Source organism: Desmodus rotundus, chromosome 7 (assembly GCF_022682495.2).
Source record: "Desmodus rotundus isolate HL8 chromosome 7, HLdesRot8A.1, whole genome shotgun sequence".
NCBI classification, from domain to species: domain Eukaryota; kingdom Metazoa; phylum Chordata; class Mammalia; order Chiroptera; family Phyllostomidae; genus Desmodus; species Desmodus rotundus.
The window spans coordinates 114,001,827-114,022,943 of NC_071393.1; the positions used below are offsets into that span (position 1 = coordinate 114,001,827).

General features: G+C 45.9%; 1 protein-coding gene across 30 annotated transcripts in view; it reads left to right on the forward strand.

Moving 5' to 3' along the window:
- SIPA1L1 (signal induced proliferation associated 1 like 1) overlaps positions 1–21,117 on the forward strand; it is a 323,108-nt gene that overhangs the window by 263,192 nt on the left and 38,799 nt on the right. For 29 of the 30 annotated variants that reach the window (XM_071222029.1, XM_071222033.1, XM_071222028.1 and 26 more), the window contains 2 exons: positions 14,564–14,713; positions 19,472–19,596. In XM_071222029.1, coding sequence (XP_071078130.1) covers positions 14,564–14,713; positions 19,472–19,596 — 275 coding nt within the window. The remainder of the gene's footprint in view (positions 1–14,563; positions 14,714–19,471; positions 19,597–21,117) is intronic. The other variant, XM_071222050.1, reaches the window with a different exon arrangement.

Below are 21,117 nucleotides of genomic sequence, written 5' to 3' on the forward strand. Positions count from 1 at the left end.
ACTAGAAAACCATGTATAAATAATTAGTAAAGAACAGACAAACAAAAAACATGAGTTGTCTTTCCAAAATTCTTCATTTAATCCTGGAGATTTATTTACAGAGCCTAGCTGTTTATCTCAAATGATTCCTCTCCCAAAGTAGCTACATTCCCATCTGGACTCCTCGTCTTCATTATTTTCAAAAAGGAAAAACATCCAGGAGGTCTCTGAATAAATTCTTTGTTCTACACTTTCCCAAGATGGCTCTCTCTGAGGTGTGTGCTAACTGGAAGTCACGATTTGGCCTGCATTTTGAAAGATGAACCCAGGAAGCCATTGTTAAGAAAGAGAAGAAGCGTATTTTCCTCTCCATGCTGTTTTGTCTGCAGAACAATCACCGGGCTTTTACAAGTGAAATTAGTTTTGTGTTATTTTCTTTACACAATCTTCCATATGATACAATAGCAGAATATATGTCAATCCCACATTGAGTTTAATTTCTGCAACGGCAACCAGATTGTTGCTGACCATACTGACCTCCAAAAGGGAAAATATGTTTTGTAGCTAATTATCATCCTGTGATCAAGCAGCTCTTAGTGCTGGACAATGCATGAGTTCCATTTTTTTCCCAGATGGAGCTCTTCACGTTCTAGAGGTTATTTCTGCATGTACCTGTGTCCGCCCTTCATCTTAACTCCACCCAGAGGAAAAGGAATCTCAGGGAGCGCTCACCATAAAAGCCTGTGGCTCTCTAAGCTGTATCTAGATAAAGGGGCAGCAGTGAGGCCGCCTCAGTTCCCTCTCAGGCCTCTTAGTTGCGGGTTCTTTAGAGCACTGAACTCAGATTTCAGATATTATGATGGAGGATGTGGGTGACTTGGAAAATCCCAGCCCTATGTTTTCAAGATATTCAGGCTTTTTGGCTCATCTTCATTTTGAAGTATGTGAGAATTTAGGTGGATATTCATTCTTCTTTTGTGAAAACTTAAGAGTTTGATTTCCTATCCCATCATTCTGTGTTTTTAGTAATACAATATTTATTTTTATTTTTTATAATCCTGAGGAAATGTTTTTTGATTTTTTTTTTTTTTTGAGAGAGAGAGAAAGGAAAGGTAGTGGGGGGAGAGAGAGATGTCTGTGTGAGAGAGAAACATCAGTTGGTTGCCTCCTGTACGTTCCCTGACCAGGGATCGGACCCACAACCTTTTCTGGTTTATGGGGACAATGCTGCACCCAACAGGGCCACCCAGCCAGGGAGTTCAATATTTGTTTTTTAAATGTTAAATCATATATAGAAGGTGATAGTTGAGAAACTCTTATTACTATTTCAGGAATATTCAGGTGTAAAATGGACTTGTGACATCACCAGGAGTAATTCCTGAGTCCTTTGTGAATGCACAGATTCATAAAGTTTACTTGAGAATATAATTTCTTCCATAAAATATACTAAAATGTGGATGAAATATTAAGCATTCCTTTTATAGTCTTCCTGAGAACAAAACACCTCGCTGAGACGAGACACAGAAGTGAGGACCCTGGCTGCACATGCGTCCATTCGACTCCCCCGCTTTGTACCAACCCCGCCTGGGGCGCCATCTACCTTTGTACCCAGGCAGTCTCTACAGTATGACGTGGACCTTTCAGATGAATCACAAAGGGAACAAATGACAAGGTCTGCCTTACACTAACAGCGTGAGCCCAACCTTGGGACCAGCATCCTGCCTTTACATAGTACCATTACACTACTTTTTCTCTCCCAGGTTAGACACGTTGTGTCTGACTGTAGAGCAAGCGGCCGTGCGAGCTTGCCGCCGTGGATTAGCTGCCGTGGCCAGTCCACCCTGCGCGTGCGCCACAACTAAACCTGCCTGCTTCGTTCACACGACTGGGTCCTGCACGGCTCCTTGTAGATGAAGACCCTAGTTTGTTTACTGCTTGTAGAACCAGGGGTTTGCTGGAAGTGGATGCAGGATTCTAGAGCCAAAGGTCATTAGGAACAACTTCTTAAATCAGTAGTTGTGGAACAGATTCTCTCTTTTCTTTTAATACCTAGGTCAGGATCTTTATGACGTACTAAAGCGTGTTGGTGTTTGGAGTTTCTAGCAAAGTGTTTGGCTGAATTGTGTTCTCTGTATGCATTAAGAGAAACTGATGCAGTGAGAACAGAAGACCTATTTGCCATCCAAGTAGAATAAAGTCTAATTCTGTTTGGTTTAAATATGTGAGCTTTATGCTCTCCAGGTGGACCCTTGAATATGGAATTTTATAGTACTTGTGGGGGTATTTATTAACAGAATTAGTATTCACTTGACAAAAACAGGGACTATGATGCAATCATTGTTTTGCCCCAGATTTACCCGAGTGTCAGGGTAGAACTGAAATAAAAATAGCTGCTGTCGCACATTGAACTTTGCTGTCTTTATACATAAGGCAGGGTCGGTAATAAAACCCTGATCTGTCTTCGTATGCTCAGAAAGCTTAGCTATTTCAGGAGCTTTACATAAACAACAGGCATCTTAGCATGTAAAAGAATGTCCCTTTCTCTTTTTCTCTTCCTTTTTGTTGAGTTTATTGGGATGACACTGGTTAACAAACTAACACAGATTTCAGGTGCACCTTTCTGCAACGTATCACCTGCAGACTGTATTTTGTGTTCACCACCCTTTTTTAGGTACCAGCTGTTATATAAATATTTGGTGTTGGATCTCATTGAACTATTGGTGCTTTTGAGTGTCACCTGCATCCACCTGTCCTCCTTTCCCTGCTGTGTTTAGCTCTCAGTAGCTGGATGGAGAGTGCTTCCTTGTTGTTTGCACAGGGTTAGGGATGGCTGCGTTTGCAGCCCCACCCCCCGCCCCCTGCAGGCACTAGTAACTGGGAGGGAGGGCAGGAGGAAGGTGCCTGGTGGCTGTTGTTGAGACAGAGTCCTCTCAGGGATCATATTAGTCATGTGCTCATCCAGTTTTTATTTTTAAGAAAATGATCTCTAAGTTTATTTCCTACAGGTTCTGGGTTAATTTCACTGCGTCATTTTCTACCTTGAGACAAAGCAAACACCCGTTTAATCCTTACTCTTCCTTTATTTAGAGTATTAGCTGTGATTAGAAGTTTCAGGACTTGTATTTTCCAAATATAGTCCACCTGGCTCATAGTGGTTTGACTTGACTTACAGATTGTTAATTGATGGGACTTCGGAGCTTCCCTGGGGCTGCTCAGGCTGCATCCCTCTGACTCCCGATTTATAAAGCTACCTTCAAATTCCTTTTGCTTGTCTTCCAAAACTTTACTGGGTTTTTTTTTTTTTGGGGGGGGGGGTTGGTCATTTCTTTCAAATCTGTCTCATCACTCCCCAAAGTTTGTGTCCCCTACAATGTCTTGCTCATTTTTCTTTTAGCCCCACACTGTGCAGTATCTTGAATAGTTTGTTTCAGTAGTCTCGGCCATCGTGTGTATGTGGGCAGTCCCTTAACAGTACATATTTCACCCTGGCCTCTTCTTTACTGTCTACATTCATGTCCTGACTGCCTTCGGAACCACCTGCGCGTGAATGTCACTGTGTCTCGTACGAGTCCAACTGACTTCAGTGTCCCTCCATCACCTCTCCATTCTCACGTCACCCGCCTCGCTAAAGGACTTTGCCGTCTACCTGAGTATCCAGAGCAGAACTAGGATTTACAGCCGCCTTCCGCTCCGCCCTCATCTCCATCTCCACACCATTCAGTTTTCAGGTGCTTCACATCTGTTGAGTTCCTCATGTTTAAGCCTCCTCCTCGTCGTTGCGTTAGGGACTCTCATTTCACAGGAAGATTTTTCTGGCCAAATCATCTCTCCATCCTTCCGTGCTACATGTGCACGGGACGGTCCAGTAGAAATGGAAATACTCCTCGGGCCGTGCCTTTCATTGCTATCTCCCTGTGAGTTCCTGCCTGGCTCTCTTTCTCTGTCCCTGCCACGGCAGGCTCTAGGCACGTAGATGCCTCTGTCTCCGGGTTTTCTCTCTTCCCAGCGCCTTTACAACGGCGGCTCTGCTGGATCTGCCTTCTGCTCGGCAGCCCAACAACTGGCATTTTCATAACACACCCAGGCCTCACCGCCTCTGAGCAGGCTCCTTTAATTTCTCCGAAACACTCTCTCTGCCTCTTCCTTAATCGCCCTTGCTGTGAAGAAAGTCTTTCTTCACAGAATTTATTTTGTATTACAATCTTCTCCATCCATGTTGCCAACTTAAGGCAGTCTGTCTTATTCATGGACCATGGACACACCTGAGAACCAACCGCAGATTCTGGCACTTTAACAGGCTCTCAGTGAATTTCTCTAAACTTTATTCAGTATGAAACCGTCATGCAAAAGAACTTACTTGAAGAAATGGGAATAGAAGTAAATTAATTCAAGGGAAAATAAATCAGTTTTTTTTTCTATTGTGGTAAAATACACATAACATGAAATTTACCGTTGCGACCATTTTTAAGTGTGCAGTTCTGTGGCCTCTGTACATTCACGTCATTGTGTCAACACTCCCGTCATCCGTCTCCTGAACTTTCTCGTCTTCCCCGACGGAACCTCCGTGTCCATTAAACACTAACTCCCGTTTACCCCGTGGCCCCTCCGTCGCTGGCAGCGACCATTCTGCTTTCTGTCTGTGAGTTTGACTACTCCGGGTGCCTCACATAAGTAGAGTCATAATATTTGTCCTTTTGTGACGGGTTTATTTCACTTCAGCATAATGTCTTTCAAGGCTCAGTCATGTTGTCCCATGTGTTAGAATTTCCTTCCTGCCTTAGCTCACAGGCTACTGTAACAAAATACTGTAGCCAGGGGAGAGGGGCCTTAACAGACATACATTTCTTGCATTTCTGGAGGCAGCAAGTCCAAGCAAGGTCCAGGTGCCAGTAGATGCAGTTTTTGATGAGGACCCTCCTCCTGGGTTGCAGGCAGCTGCCTTCTTGCTGTGTCCTCTTCTTACAAGGCCCCCAGCAGGGAGGCTCCACCTTCCTGACCTCATCTAAGCCCCTTACCTCCCACAGCACCCTGCCTCCTCATGCCTGATGGGGTTAGGGCTTTAACTTCTGAATTTAGGGTGGGGGGGTGCATTTAGCCTCGGCCCTTTCTTTTTAAGACTGAATAACACTGATACCTCCTTGTGTGCATGTAGCACATTTTGGTTACCCATTCTTCTGTCAGTGGACACGAGGGTAAGTCAGCTTATGACACAAAGTAAATCATAGGTAAAAGTGAAACACTGTAGTCAGATAAAGTATAGAATTAAAGCTAGATTTAAGTAGAACTCTTTAATTTGGGGGGTAAGTTTATAATTCTCCTATATTAAAAAATATTGTGGATAAAGCTGTATAAAACTGACTCAAAGTGAAATGTGAGTCCTTGTTTGAATTTCCTATAAAAGGTCTCAGTTGTATGGAAACTGAATTATGGGAGTATTTTTCTTGTTCGTTGGTTTTCTTGTTTGCCAAGATCAAGTAGAAGGGCAGAGGGCCACAGTTTGACTGAAACTCATCGGGCTCTTAGGCCCCATCTCCCCCAATTCTTTGAAGGTGCTGGCACACGCTGGGGTTAGAGTTCAGATGATTTGCAAGTTCACATTTTTAGACTATGGTGTAAAGATGCTTCCTGTTGAAGATTCAGGAAATGGGCACAGTGGCTTAAGCTTGGCCACCTCCCAGTTCCCTTTCCTTCACCAGCTCCAGAGTGGTCCAGGGACACCTGACCAGAGTGCGTCAGTGTGGCCCCAGCTCAGGCTCCAGATTTGCTTATCACTCCCTCCGCAGACCTCAAAAGCAGCTGCTGTGTGTGCAGCCTAGGGAGACGTTCCCACAGGGCTTCCTCCCTGCGGGGCCACCAGTGCCTCATGGGATCCACCCAGAGGCCTCGGCAGTCCAGGGGCCTTGATTTGCTTTCCACTCCCACCCCTTGAGAGTGATGTGACAGTGGGAAGTTCCTTATCCCCTCTACCCTTCAGTGTCCCCAAGAATTAAATGGAGCTCCAGCCCCACCTCTCAGAGTCCCTGTAAAGATAAAGGTAAAGTAGCTACTCTGTATCCAGTCTGAGCTCTTCCTTCATGCAGACCTGGTACATAGGGAGGCTTAGAGAGTGGGAGTTGCTGTCTGTCCTCATTGTCATTTTGTCAGTGCTTTTCTGAACACAGCTACACACATGTCAAAGAGCTTGTTCGAATTGAGTGCTGTAGGGTATGGAGAGAGCTGGCCGCCTAGGCTGGTGGGTCAGTCTTCAGCCTCTTCTAGACCACACGTGGGCTGGTCAGTGTTTCCACGAGCAAGTCACGTTGTCTTCAGTGACAGTGTCACGGTTAACCTTGGTGACACAGAAGATGAATTCAGGAGGCCTGCAGTGACTGTGCAGATGGAGAAGTTGTAGGAAATACTGCAAAACCTGTCCTTGCGAATTAGAACGGGCCTGAGGGATGATCTGTAAAACAGAAGTTCTGTGTGTCCGAGAAGAGCAGTGCCGTGGCATGTGGTCATAGTTCTCTGCGTGTCGGTAAGGAGCCATGCTTCTCTACGCACCCAGCGTGGGGCCATGCCTTCCTCCCCAGCTCAAGGAGTGTTCTGCCCGAGGACCACCAGACAGGCCTGGCCCAGTCATGTCCTATAGGAGGGTCTACAAAGGCCCACAGTGGCCCTGGACCTTCCTCGAGCCCCCCCTCCCCCCGGCACACGTGACCCGGGGAAGGCCTTCCCAAGGAGCCAGGTCCAACATGCACCCCGCTGCAGTCCTCCTGCGCGTGACGGGGCGAGAGCGGTGGGCCCCGGCCTGGTGAGTGCACGTCAGGCACAGGAGCGTGTCTGCCGCTGGGAATTTAATTACTCTCCAGGGAAAAAAGTATGTTCTGCTTTACGTTGGAAACTACTGACATTTTTCTTTAAGATTTGTTGATTGCATAACACGCTTAAACATGTACTGATAAGAAATTAGTGGTAATTAAGACAAATTAGCTATCTCGACCCACCCCAACCATCATCAGTGTGAAAATTTCCATAAGCCTCTTGTTCAGAGTCCTGGACACTGAAGCATCTGCTTCCACTCCCGAAAATCCCTCAGTGCGCTGGCGGAGGGGCAGTTTGGGATCTGCCCTTCAAGGCTTGAGTGGGTTTAGTTTCTGTTTTACCTGCAGGAACAACTGCTGGGAAAGAATGAGGAGGGCGGAGTGTCCTCAGGGCTGGCCAGCAGAGCCAAGCGGGTCTCCCACCTGAGCAGGTGGGTCTCTGCGGGCTGGGTGTGTGCTCGCTCCAAGCACAGGACTCCAGGCTGGTGGCTCCACCGCAAGGGGCCTCCGTAGGCACTGCTTCAGTCCACATAAAGGTGGCTCTGGGCCATCCGCTTGGGACCGCTTCTTCAGGATCCGCAGGCTCATCTCAGGAACAAGCGCGGACACAAGGAGAGATGGCGGAGGACGGGTTGGCTCCCTGACCTGGGCCCTGCTCGCACTATAGGTGGGGGTTCACCCTCTCTGCACCGGTCTCCACACCCAGAAGGGGCCAGAAACCACCTCATTGAGCGGCCTGTAGGCTCCCGGTTTACTGCTTTTTGTTGGACTCTCTTGGTTTCCCAGTATATTTAAGAAATAGTGAGTGATGATGGCATACTAAAATGGCACAGAATAAAAGCAGGAATGTAGAGGTCAAGGCTTAATGCAGCCCTGAACCATGGTCAGCACTGTGTTAAGTGACTGATGGGCTAGTTTGCAAATAGGACTTTATTGTAGAGCTCAACGTTCTGAAAACCAAGGGCACTGGCCCTGGTGGAATTCTGTGGGGAAGGAAAGTGGCCTGAGTGGTGGTCTGCCTTCTCCTAGCACAGGCCAGTCGTGGGAGGGCCCGCAGCCTTGGAGAGCAAGCAAGTGGAAACTGGTGTGGCGTACCGTATTTTGGCTTCTGCTTCCCTTGTATTTGTCTGTATAATGGGGTAGGAAAATAAATTTTTAAGTCTTTTCCAGTCTTTAAAATCCTATCATGCCACCAAAAAGAAAAGAAAATCTACTTAGCTTCTCATCAAAGGATTTGGTTGTTGACTACTTTTTGTGAAATATTTATGAGTATCAGTAGAGAGTGGAACTAAGCAAAGAGGTTAGTATTTGTGGTGGGCTAATGATTCTTACCTCTCTGTATAGCTCTCAGATTTTAGACTTATTTCATCAGTTCTCGTGTACTTTGGCAAAATAAAAATAAAAATAAAGACATCATCTGGGCATTCCCTTTTATGCCTGCTGACCCAGGGTCTTTAGGGTCGGCTCTGACCACACCACTGCTTTGCTGCAGATCCTTCGGGCCTTCCCTGCTGCCTCACAGATGACATTTTTGCTTCCTCAGCTTACCATACGCGAGCTCACGGGCCCCACCCATCTCCCACCCAGGTCTGCTGCTGTGGCCTAGCACGCCTTCCTGGCCGCCTCGCGCTCCCCTGTCCTAATTCCCGACTGCTCTGAAAATCCTCAGTTTCCTACAAGCCCCAGCGGACACGCGTTCCTTCAGAAGGCGTTTTCCCCTGGTTTTCCCAACCAGATACGACTTCTAGCCTGCCTGAGCCCCTCTTAGTGGCAGCCTCATTTTCCTTAGGTTTACGGTAGGAAGCTATTACTGCACTCAGGCTCTGTGCAGAGTTCTTGCACTCTGTGCAAGTTTTCTCCGTTAATCCTCCCAGTAGCCCGATGAGTTGGTTGCTGTTTACCTCTTTTACAGATAAGAGTGCCCAGGTATTGAGAGATGAAATAATTTGTGCCACGTCATAGCCGGTTAGTGGTGGAGCCGAGATTAGCATCAAGGCCATTGGATTTTACAGCCCCATCTTTGCCACCAATGCTGTATGAATCTAACCCACCACCACACATAGACGGCACTCAAGACACGTTTGCCAAAGGAACGCGTGTGTGTTGTCGTGCTGAGGGGCCCAGTCACTTGCACTGCGCTCAGAGCCACCAGTTGCATGAACCCCCATCCTTAGAATTCTGAGTCTGTGCTGGTTTAATGCTCGGCTGTCAGTGCTGTGAAATCTGTGACAGTGTTTGAGCAGGGGACCCACGTTGTCATTGTGCACAAGTCCCACCCATTATGGAGCTGGTCCTGCCTGCAACCCATTTTTACTTTCGGTTCTTTACAATCACTCTCAGGTATCAAATTGACTGTCCTCCAGAGACCCGTCACGTGTGCCAGGCTGCGAACTTCCAGCAGCTTGCCAACAGCTGTGAAGTGACGACCCGTTTATCACAGCGTGATGAATTGCCTTATTTTCCTAACTGTACAAGAGAGGTATTCGTTGTTGTAAATTGACCTTGTCACAGGAGGCTCATCAGAACAGGGTTTCTGTGTCCAGTCTGAAGTGCTGATGGGAGTCATATGGTCCACGAGCCAGGGTAGCGCTGGTGCTCAGCACGCACGGTGGGAAAACAGGAACAGACAAAGGGCGAGTTGTTCCAGTTTGAACACATCTTCCTCAGATCTACTCGGATTATAGCGCCCAGCTTACATGACCTTGAATCATTTCAGGGAATTTTTTTTTTTTACGTAGTTCTAGAAGAATCCCTGGTGGATATACATTGCCAAAGACAGACTTGAACTTGATCCTGTTCCCTGGGTGAATAGTGTTTTAATTGCTAAGTTGTGGTGAAATGCTGTGCTTAATTACAGACTCGGGTATCTAATTTGTCAGTCAGTGCTGCTATTTGAGACCCTCTCTGTTGTTTTTGCCACCATCCGCTGTTTGCACTAGAATTACAGAGGGTCTTATCTCCTCGGACACATCTAAGCGGTGCTGTCGCTTGGGAGTAGAAAGCAGGAAATAGAGGCGTAATTTAACCTGTACTGCATCCCGACTCGGGGAGAGATTTTAGCATCAGTTCCACAGATACTGAGAATTCCTTACCCATAAATTGCTAAGTTATAATTGGTCACAATCTGAAGAGATCAATTTAATAAGAGTCTGTTAATGTTAACACTGGATGTGTAGTCCTGTGAATTGATTCATGGGAAGGATATGGTGGGGGGCAGGGGTGATTTTATTAGAAATCTAGGGATTTTTTTTTTAGCAGTTCTTTTCTCTCCTGTATCCTGGTGTGAGACTGCTTCTGTAAAAATGAGGAAATGAGAATGATCTTGGACCATCTTTTCTTAAATGTCCATCCCCTTCGACTCTGCTTTCATTGCACTGAAGTGCCCTGCATACAAATGAAAAGCTGGTGTTTACCCTGCAGACTATGGGAGTGTTGTCTGCTCGGCTCACAAGCGTGACTTTTCCCATCACTGCGCTCTTTGTACCATCAGAAAGCCCTGGTGTTTCCATTCTGCAGAGGGAACTGATAGAACGCATTTAAGAGAACATTTAACATCAGTTACTTTAAAAACATTTAGTTAGTATTGGCTAAATTTATAAAAATATAGGGAAGAAAATCTGAAATGAATAATGGTTTAGAAATTCCCTTTCTGACAGTGACCAGAGTATTCTTTAACAGGATTATTCCACCAAATTAGAAGATCTCACCGCAGCTGAAAGGTGTGATGATTTTAGTCCTCTCGACCTGTCTGGGCCCTGGCATCTAGAATTTCCCAGGCTTATCAAGAGGAGAGAAAGCACAAAGATCTGGCTTTATCTCACAAGGGAGGGAAAGACTTGTCTTGTAACCTTGTGCTAACTCTTCATTGGCCTCAGCTACCTTTAAAATTGAGTGGGAGGACAGAGACTCCAGAAGTCAGCTCGTTCTTCCCACGTGAACCAGTTTGGGGACGCTCTCTTTCAAAGTGGCAGGGCAGCAACCAACCCAACATCCAGGATGATCAGCCGTGGGCTATCTCTGGCAGAGGGGCTGCCAGCACCAGCGGGCATCCCTCCCCCTCCCTGAACTAGGTCTGTTCTCAGATAATATTTGTGTGATAGTGTAGAAATCAGAGTATTTGGAAAGGATCATAAGGCATGAGAAGAAAGAATAATTGTGATTTTTCCCCCCCGTTATACATACAGCTAGAGTCCTAAAACCCGTTAGGTACCCTTCCATCAGTTGCTGTGTGTGTTTTCTACGTGGGTGAACAGTCAGGAAACAAAGCCACTATTGAGTTATATAAATGCAGAAAAGGGATGCAAGTGAACGCTGGCCTTCTGGAAACGCTCTTTTTTCACTTTGGGATAACTCCAGTAACCAAATAGAATTTTCTGACGCACTTGCCAAATAAAAGAGCTGAGGTTGAGAGCGAGCATGAGAAATTTTAGCTTAACGTTCATTTTGGAGAGCAGGGTAAGAAATGCCGGCTCTAAATGCAAATATAAATGTTACATTTTTGACTTTCCCTGTGGAATCATGTTGTCATTTCCTCATAGAAGCATAAACATTGTCACATTCACCATACACATAAATCATTGGCATTACTTGTTTACTCTGAAGAGAGTTAAATCTTCAGGCCCCAACCATATTAACATTCTGCTGCTGTCTCCTTTTCTCCCATCTTTCTGTAACACCTCCTCCTCTTTGCAGTAAGAAAATCAAAGCAGCTACAAAATGAGACTGTATTTGAAGTTTCTCTGTATTAAGTGCATATGAAAGCCAAACTCTTAAGGCAGAAAGCAGTGTAGTCTCTTGTTACATTTGGGTTTATGCCGTTCCTTAATCCTTACCTAATTTTTCTTCTTGGTACTGTACTTCTCCCGTTCCTCTCCCACTGCAGTCCCTTCCAGTTGTTCCAGAAGAACTCGTGAGGTCTTCGGAAGATGTCTTAGTGGAAAAGCATAAAGGGATGCCTGTTTTATGGTTCCCGGATACATGTATCGATCTTTTATCAAAACACATAGTCCAAAGGAGGGAAGAGCCAGTGTTCTAAGACCCCACAGTCTGTGACCCCACCGTCTCTGCCCCACACATGTCCCTGTCTTGACCCTGGCATCCTAGTGAGGATGCCAGCCATGTGGGTAGCCCTTATTTCTCTGAATCTATGTATCAGTGGCCAGGTTAGATTGGTGATGTTAACCTGAGGACCTTAGGAACTCTGCCTCTTTGCATCACATTGTCCGAGGACCTAGCATCCCAGGTCTCGCTACTTGCCCGTTTCACACTACGCAGAGTTGGCATTGCCAGTAAGTTCTCTTGCCGTTATATGCCAGATTGATGGTCTATGTACAGGGGTGCCTGGGAATAATTCCATCGTCCCCTTTTCTCACATGTAAGAAAGCATATAGACTGTGAATGTGCTACTGTGTTTAGCAAATCACTCACAAAATCTTGGCACTTTATTATTAGTGACTGTTCCTTATCTGATGTCAACCCACCATGGTTGCGAACCCCTGGCTGGGGGCACCTGAGGTGACTGTGGCTCCTTATCCTGAGCCCCCTACTGTGCTTCATTTTCTACATTGCTGATGGGAATTCTCCTTCAAAGGCGTTAAGCAGCCAGAGATAAACATAAACAGGGCTCAGTCCTGCCCCTTAAGGGCAGGCTCTAGTTGGGGAGGAGACAGACTAAAAGTAGCCGTCCCACAGGATGTGCTGTAGTGGTGCAAAGAACAGGCTGCCGCGGGACTTGAGGTTCGAACTAGTCTGTGAATTCAGGCATACGATGTTGGGATCAGGCCTTGGAGGAGAAGGATTTATGTGAGTGGAAAGGGGAGAGGGTATTCCAGGCAGAAAGGACAAGCTGAGTAAGAGTACGAATTTGGAGGGTGCGTCTGAGAAATGGGCTCGCTGAATGTGACCAGAATGTAGGGTGCCTGGGGGCAGGTAAAGAGCATGCAGATTAGGATGGTTGAGATGGGCGAGATGGTCCAAGGCCTGGAAGAGGGTGCCAGGGATTTGGTCTTCTGTCCTGCAGGCAGAGAGAAGCTATGGAGAGGTGTTAGCAGTCAGGTGCTCGGGATGGCAAGGGACATTGGAGGTATGGGGTGGACAAGCGTGGAAGTCAGGAGGCCAGTTAGCGCACTGTTACACTGAGCCAGGGTGGAGATGGGGGAGCTTAGAGGACAATCAGCAGGTTGCAGAAGTTATCTTCTTTGTCTTTATGTTTTCCAGACTCGCACCCAGGGTGCCTGAGCACACAGTTGGCGCTCAATAAATAGTTGAACTTAATTAGACTGATTGACTGTGGAAGATGAGGAAAGTGGGGGAGGGATGTCAAAGTGTTTAACTTGGAACAACAAATATAAGAGGGACAGGTTTAGGGCATTGGGGGTGAGAACTGAAGAGAACATCGGTCAGTTTTGCGGAGGTTTGGTTGGAATTGCTGGTGAGGGTATCCCGCTGAGATATCTAGAAGACAGCTGGATGTAACAGGGTTATCACTGAGAACTCTAGCTCTCAAGTCAGTTCTGCCCTTGGGCCCACATGGATTTGGGAGTCATACTTTTTAGTATCTATCCTTATTTTTCTGTTAGAAAAGCTTCTCGTTGTGATTCTGTTATCCCTTCTGTCAACTGCTGTACCTGCAACCGCATTCTTCCTGCTGCAGAAAGTTCGTAGCTTCACTGTAGGAACCTGGCGTAGTTCAGTGAGTCAGGGTCTATCCCCAGGCTTCAGAACTTTGGTTCCAGTGTGAGCTACCCTTATGGGCAAAATCACCTGGCCGTGCAGACTGCTGCAAACTGTCCTATTAAGAAAAGAAAGCCCAGGCTTCTCTAGAGGACAGCATTAGTGCAGCACAGTGTGGTGGGCTCAGAATCAAAAGGCCTGGCTTCGTGAACGAACGCCTTCGGTCGCACTTCCTCAGCTGTAAAAGGGAAAGACCCTGCCCTGCTGCAGGAGTCAGGTGTTTCATGCCAGCTTCCACCTCGGGAATAAAAGATTGTTGTTACTAAGGTTTAGTTCATATCTAGTAACAGTTGTTAGCATCGTGTCCATATTCCAGTGGTTACCTGGTTGCCAACTAGAGTAGAGGTGGTAGAAGGAAAAAATGTATCTACCCTGACTACAAAGCTCCAGTTTCTGTCTGGAGAGCCAGTCAGCAGATTTAAGAATCCATAGCTTTAGAAATAAATGTATTGGGTGGTTATGTGGAGCACACCAAAACTCATTCATTCCACTTAAATTCAACAGCCGCAGTTCTAGGCATTTTTTTCCATGGAAGTTTTTATATGGTGATGGTACTGTCAACCAAATTCATAAATACTAACCAGCAAAATCCTAATATTCATTCCCGACTCTTAAACTAGAAAACAAAGAAGCACACAAAGGGTATATCAGGCTCACCGTGGTCATGTACTCTGGCAGAACTGGTGTGAAAAAGTGGGATCAGTTGCTGTGTTAATGGCACTGGGGTTCAGTTACGCTCTCCGCTGCCGTACCAGGGGACTGCAGATGCGATTCAGCCCACGGGGTTCTGGCAGTTTTTGGAAACATACATGCTTTTGCCCCCTGTTATTTTTTGACACCCCCACCCCCACCCCCTTCAAGGCAGTGTTCCAGCTGTTCCCTTAGGGAGTAGTTTCATGGGGAAGTTTCTTTTGTTGGCTTCCAGCTGGCTTCATTTTCAATGTCTGCATGAAGTCGCTGCCGGTCGCGTTTATGTGATATTATCCATCACGCCTGCCTTGGGACTTTTCCCTTCAAATCGTTGACTTCGTATTTTTGGTTTGTACATGCAGGCTGTCTCCTGGTTCCGACATCTACGTGACAGTCTCATCCATGGCTTTAGCAAGATCCCAGCAGTGCCGTAATTCCCCCAGCAACCTGTCTTCATCCAGCGAGACCGGCTCTGGGGGCGGCACATACAGGCAGAAATCCATGCCCGAAGGGTAGGTATGCCCTCTGCCCTGCTGTACATGGTCCCAGCTGACATCGCTGTTGTTCCGCAGTAATGCAGACGTGCAGAATGATTTCCTTCAGCCAGCCTTTGTCAGTTTACAAAAGAACAAAAGGGAAAATGTGGTTAATATTTCAGATAGAAGAATGTTTTAGTGGCTGGTTCAAGCCACTTCTTAGGATGTGTATCATTCTCTGGCCTCTAAGGACTCAATGACAGAGAAGTCAAATTACATCTGTTCCTCCATGATGCATATTGTCTATTTTCATAGTGCAGATTTTGAGATTTCTTAATCAGCCCTCCCAAGTGAACTCAGCAGTGTACTGCTTACACCCGTTGCAGTTTGTTTTGCTGTTAAAGTAGGGAAATGATCATCACATCCAAAGCTTAGAATTTTTTTTTTCACACCTCAAAAGTCTTCTGTGATTTCAGCCTGTGGGTTGGTTTTGGTTTTGGTTTTCATGTCTTTTGAAACACTAAGTACCCCAAAGTAACTATTTGCTTCTGATAAGGCAAAGCAAAAAGCTAAATGAACATGATTTTTGAAGCTACTAAAAAGGAGAAAAAAATAGGAATACCTGAAGCTGGGAAGGAATTAGCAGCAGAACAGTATGTGGCATACATTCACTCTGGCCTCTGCCCAGAAGCTGAAAAAGGGACCCTCAGGGACTTCCTGCTGGGCTCTCCCTTTGGGAGGACCTGGAACCCTCTGAAAATCAAATGTAAGAAGTTTATAAAAACTGATGTTGCTGTTCTGAGTTTTCCTCAAATATATGTTTTAACAAATGCACACATGATTTGTTTATTTTCTTGAGGTTTTACCATGTTACAGAATAATCATGCTTCCAAGAACACCTTCCTAGTGGGTATTTTTATCCTGCAGTGTTTTGTTGGTCTTCGCGGCTGTCAAGTTTGATTTCTTTTCTGCTGCGAAATGTTTGTTAGCAGAAAGTAGGTAATAAAGCCACTCTAACCTATACTCTTCACCCACCTCCCATCCGTCCTCAGTGTCTCCCCCAGGATCCCTCGGTAGCACATCTAAAGTGCGCATCTTATTTTAATTACTTTAGTGACAGTTAGAAAAAATTAGCTGTTATTCATGAGTTCCTGAAAAAGGGTTTATGAGTTAAGTATTATTATATTGTACCACAAACCCAACTAATTACATTTTTTTAATTAGTAGATTTTGAGTGGCCTAGTTTGACTTCAAAAATAAGATTTCACTACAACTTCAGTGTCAGTACAGCAATAAAATACACATGAGCTAGCACCAGTAAATAGTAAAAAAGCATTGTTTTCTTCTGATTGTGGTATACTTTTAATGTATACCAAAAATGTAAGTTGCATCATTCATGTTCGGTGAACATCTATAGTAGAGACATGGCTCCAGTGCCCGTTCTGCACGGTTTTTTTAGTGAGGTGGTAATACAGAAATTATTTGACGTGTGACAGGAGCCCACCACAGGTGGTGGTGAGGGCCGCCCCCAGTGTCTGAGCCCACCCCGCAGCTGCTCACCAGGCCGCGCAGCGGCCTTTTCAGAGGGGGTGATGCACACAACAGCGATGATCTGGGGACAGCAGGGAACTTGCCTCCAACCTTCGAGGTTCTTTCTCTGGTCTAATGATTAAATCTGCACGCAGTCGATTAACAAGAGAGAATAACCACATCTAATTACATACATCCATACGAGAACCCCACATACATGAGAGATTCAGAGGCAGAAAGGGAAACTGCGGTATGTGTGCCATTCTGAGCTAAGGATAACGTAAGGCACCTTGGGGCTTCTGAGGGAGGAAGGTCATTGCCAGGATGACGAGCAGATGTTCAGTATTAGTAGTTTGTCCCGTCCAATAGGTAGGTCATAAAAAGTTGTCAGTAACAATAGCTTAAGGGCAAAGCCCCTAATTTAAGTTCTAGAGAATTGAGGGGGCTGAAGTTTCTCTTGAGCCCAAAGGGCCTTGGTTCCCTTTAGCTCAAAAATAATCCACATACTAGGACAGAGTCACACCATGAGTGACTCATCTGAACCCCTAAATGCAGTGTTTTCTGCTAGATTCTAAGCAGTGCTTGCCTGTATCAGTGATGCAGGAGGAATTGGTTCACTGTCTGATTCACGTGTTGTTCATGGGCCAAGTTTAATTCTAAAGTCACCCATACCAAGAGGAAAATAATTGCATCTCCTCCACAACTCAGCCCAGTAAAAATAGGTATGTGCAGGTGGACAGTGAAACAGGAGTGATGCAGTCTGCTACAGACTCGCTAACGCTAAACGTCCAAAAGCTTAAAAGCGTGAGGTCATGGCAATAGGCCAGTATACAGTCGTTGTCCGTAAATGTGACCTGCTCCTTTTTGCTGTCCTCTCCCCGATTCAGTGGGCTCGGTGTCTGCACATGGAGAGTGTGTGCCTGCCCACTCCCCGGTCAGAGGGTGCTGAGCCCGTCCAAATCATCCGAGAGGCGAAATCCAGTAGGGCTGTTAAGCACGCCTTCTCCACCTGAGTGGGCGCAAACCATGGCACCTGCACAGGTTTAGGGCAGGAATGAGTGGTGGTTACAGAGCAAGTCTGTTGGAAAGACTTCGATGGGGTCTGTCCTGCCATCCTTGGAGACTCATCTGTGGGCCTCACACTCGGACAAATGTCAACAGGGCTGGCGGGGCCAGAGGGAGGGAGGGACTGGCTGAATGAGGAGTTTGGAGGCCGCGGTGTGGGGAACATAACTAAGGGCCTGCGTGCTGGAGAAGAGAATTGTGGAGTGAGGAGGCCCTCTTAGGTGAAGGGTTGAACATGGCTGTGAGGCACCTGATACCTGTACATGCAAGTTACAGAGAGTTCCCAGCCCATCCTGAGGGAGCTATTGCAAAGCCGTCGGCCCGCCCTAGAGAGCCGTGGACTGGCTCCTGAGGGAGGGACTTCTTAGTCACCTAACGTGTCTCACATATCAGCCAAATGATCGCTTAAGAACTCCTTCACATCTGCACTGTGGCTCTTAATCTGTATTTGGTGTTCCTCCAAACAAAGGTACAATGGATTGCTTCAAAAAGAGGTACAGTGTAACATTTGAACAGGTTTTGTCTGAGCTCCTCAAGAATGGGATCTTTGTAACCCTGATGCCCTGGCACGCAGTAAATGAGTGTGTGTGAGAACGGAAGTTAAAGGTCCGTGGGGCGAGAATATTTAAGGCAGAATTTAAAGACAGCCGTACTTTATCATTTATTTAAAACCAGACAGCCAGAATAGGGCCCGGCTATAAATCCAGAGGTTTGAAAAATTGTGTTTAGTTTCCACTACTACCAAAACGTAAAAGCAAATTCAGAATTCAATCCTAATTTTTCTCTCTGTCCCTTTTTGAAAAAGTTTTAATTAAGCGCAAATGTAGAATAGGATCATGCGGCCATTCTGAGGACATTCACTGTTCTAAACTAAACAAGGACCCTGCTTAGGGAGGAGGCGGCAAAGACCATAATTAGTGAAAATTCTTTTTTGGGGAGCGGGGGATGGGCAGTCATTGAGGTTTTGATAAATGAATGTTTTTGTTTTTAATAATGGAGGTAACTCTGTTTAGTGGGTCTCATGATTGCTTTTGTAAGTGATTGTCATTTATGCAAAAGTAACTAGGGAGGTGGTATAGGAGGAGTTTGATGAAAATATGTTCCAGCCTTCTTTGCAAATACTTTCATACAGATGTTTCCGCCTGGATTCATGTAGTGGAATTGTCATGTTACAATCAAGGACAGGAAGATGGAACTCGGGTGACTTGGGGTGGCTCCAGGTCTTCCTCTTCGTAATCCCTTGCTCCTTCCAACACCGCACGGTGGTTCTCCCCATGTGCTCATCAGTTTGTAGTGAATAAGACACCTGTCCTGTGCATCGATCAGTTCAAGGCCTGTTTATAGTTTCTCAGCGTACAGATTACTTGTGTAAGTTCAGTAGTAACCATACACAAATTTGTGAATTCCCACCTGAATGTTTGGGTTTGTACTCCGGCCCTTTTTCCTGGTCTCAGTCAGGATTTACTCGGCTGATATTGCTAATCAAGGCACATGCTTTGATTAAGTATATATTATATTATTATTCTACACAGAGAAAAATAAAACTGGCTCTTTAAATAGCTAAATATTCCTTCCAGAAATAGACATTTGCCTTTATGTATGCCAGTTTACCTACTACTAAGGTGCCCTTCCCAAAGGCAGTTTAAAATACATTTTGCAAGTGGTCTCTAAGTAATGTAAATGATAGCAATCTTTGTCTTTCAGGCCTTAGAGTGCTTAGAAAATACTTGTTCCAGGAATGAGTAACTTAGCAGATTCAGCGACTTAGAGATGTAGCAGATTACTGAGTTCAGAGAAACCCCTGAAATGTCCCAGTCGGAAGACCGACACGGCACATTAGGATGGTGAGGTTTTTCCTTTGGCTCTGAGTGACAGTCTGAGGTTGGCTACACAGGGCTGAAAAGCTGGGTTCTTACTCCGGATGTCTTAGGTTAGCTGGGTCCTGCGGGCTCCTGGCCTTGCTTACAGTCTACAGACTCAGCCTGCATACCATTCCGAGTAGGGCGTGTGTTTAACTACAGCGAAGGTAGTGCCAGCAGCCAGGGTCACAGGCACCAGGGTGAGCCCACAATTGCAGGCAGGCAAGCGCAACAAGCAGTACCTGTGCTTAGAGTGTAGTCCACTGCGCCCAGGACTACCTCCCCTTCCCGGGTGAGGTTCTGATGTCGTCTTTGCCTTTGTTTGGGGACGTCGCCACAGGTTTGGAGTAAGCCGCAGATCCCCAGCCTCCATTGACAGGCAGAACACTCAGTCGGATCTTGGCGGCAGTGGAAAATCCACACCCAGCTGGCAAAGAAGTGAGGATAGCGTTGCCGACCAGATGGGTAAGTAACTAAATTTCTACAAAATGCAGCTTGCCTTTACACCAAGGTGACTTTGGCTCCCTCTTGGTGATGTCATCAAAGCAATCTGTTAACATGCTACAGCCCTGGTTAATAAACGTGAATGAGAATTAAGGCTTGGTTACATTATGCGTAAGTGAAAGCAGCAAGGAAGACCTAAGAGAAGGGTCAAGGAGTTCTAAGAATCTAATCCAAAAAGTCAAATCTAAAAAGTAGAGATGACATAGGAATTATTTTCAGGACTGAAATTAAAACACCAGACTGCCAAACCACAGGTTTCCTAAGTATCTCCCTTCCTCCCTTGTTAGTCTGCTTCTTTGTGCCTCTTATAAGGGCCCTGAAAGATTTCTTGGTGTTCATACTGTGAGTTTAAAGGTTTATATACAAAATAAGAAAGAGATACCATTGTTGTTTAGTCACATGTGCAGCTTGGGTAGGATCTCTTTCCTTCCCTCTATGCTTTTTCCCCTCTACTCTGCTATTAAGCTGTCAGCTAAGGACACGTCTTAGCAGGATAAAACCGCTGGGAGGGGAAGATGTTCACTAGTGAGCCTTCATTTGGGTGTCCGGTACATAGTCCTTTCCCTCTGTATGTACGCAGTTGGCTCCAGTGGCACCATAACATTAGTTGATACAATAAAATTTTGCCATGAAACATGAAGTTTCAACACAGTAACATCAGAGATTGAGTATCAACACAGTTGCTACATCAGGGTCTTGAATCTATTATTAGGTGTTTTTTCCTTTATCTCTAGTAGCGTTACCATCAATGTGGGATTAAAAAGAAGTAAATTTCAGGTCTGATGAAGATACTTTTAGAGACAAAAGACCATCTTTTTTTTTTTTTTCATCCTCACCCCAGGATGTTTATTGATTTGAGAGAGAGAGAGAGAGAGAGAAACATTGATTGGTTGCCTGTGGTACCCACAGTCCAACCAGGGGTGAGCCTACAGCCTTTTTGTAGATGTACGGGCTGACGCTCGAGCCAACTGAGCCACCTGGCCAGGGCAAGGCCCATCCTTTTATCCAGCAAATGCGTTGTCTCATTTGGTTTTAGTGACTGTGCCCAGGGAAAGGTACTGACCGTGAACATAGAAGGGACTGGAGATGTATTGAGCTGAGACACACACAAGTTGAGGAAAAGAAATGCAATTCCTAGGTTCGAAAGATATGCTTTGTTCTGGTAACTTCAGTGAGATGTGCCTTGTTGTTGAAGCCATCTGTCATTCCCCACTCTCGTGCCACCCACAGCACAGAAAACCTGAGCATATTCTGATGTGCTGCTCTGCTCTTGACAGAATGTTTTCGATCCCATATGTTTTGATACTGTTGAGATGGCAACGACACACGTGCAGAGGGTCCCTTCTCCATCATGACTTCAGCAGCTTTTTTTGGCTCCTGGTGCAGGCTTTGAACAGAGCTGCCTGCAAGCCCTTTGTTCAGGGCTCAGTGGCACACGCCCCGCCCAGGTGAAGTCCTGTGAGGAATGAGAAGGTGTCCTGG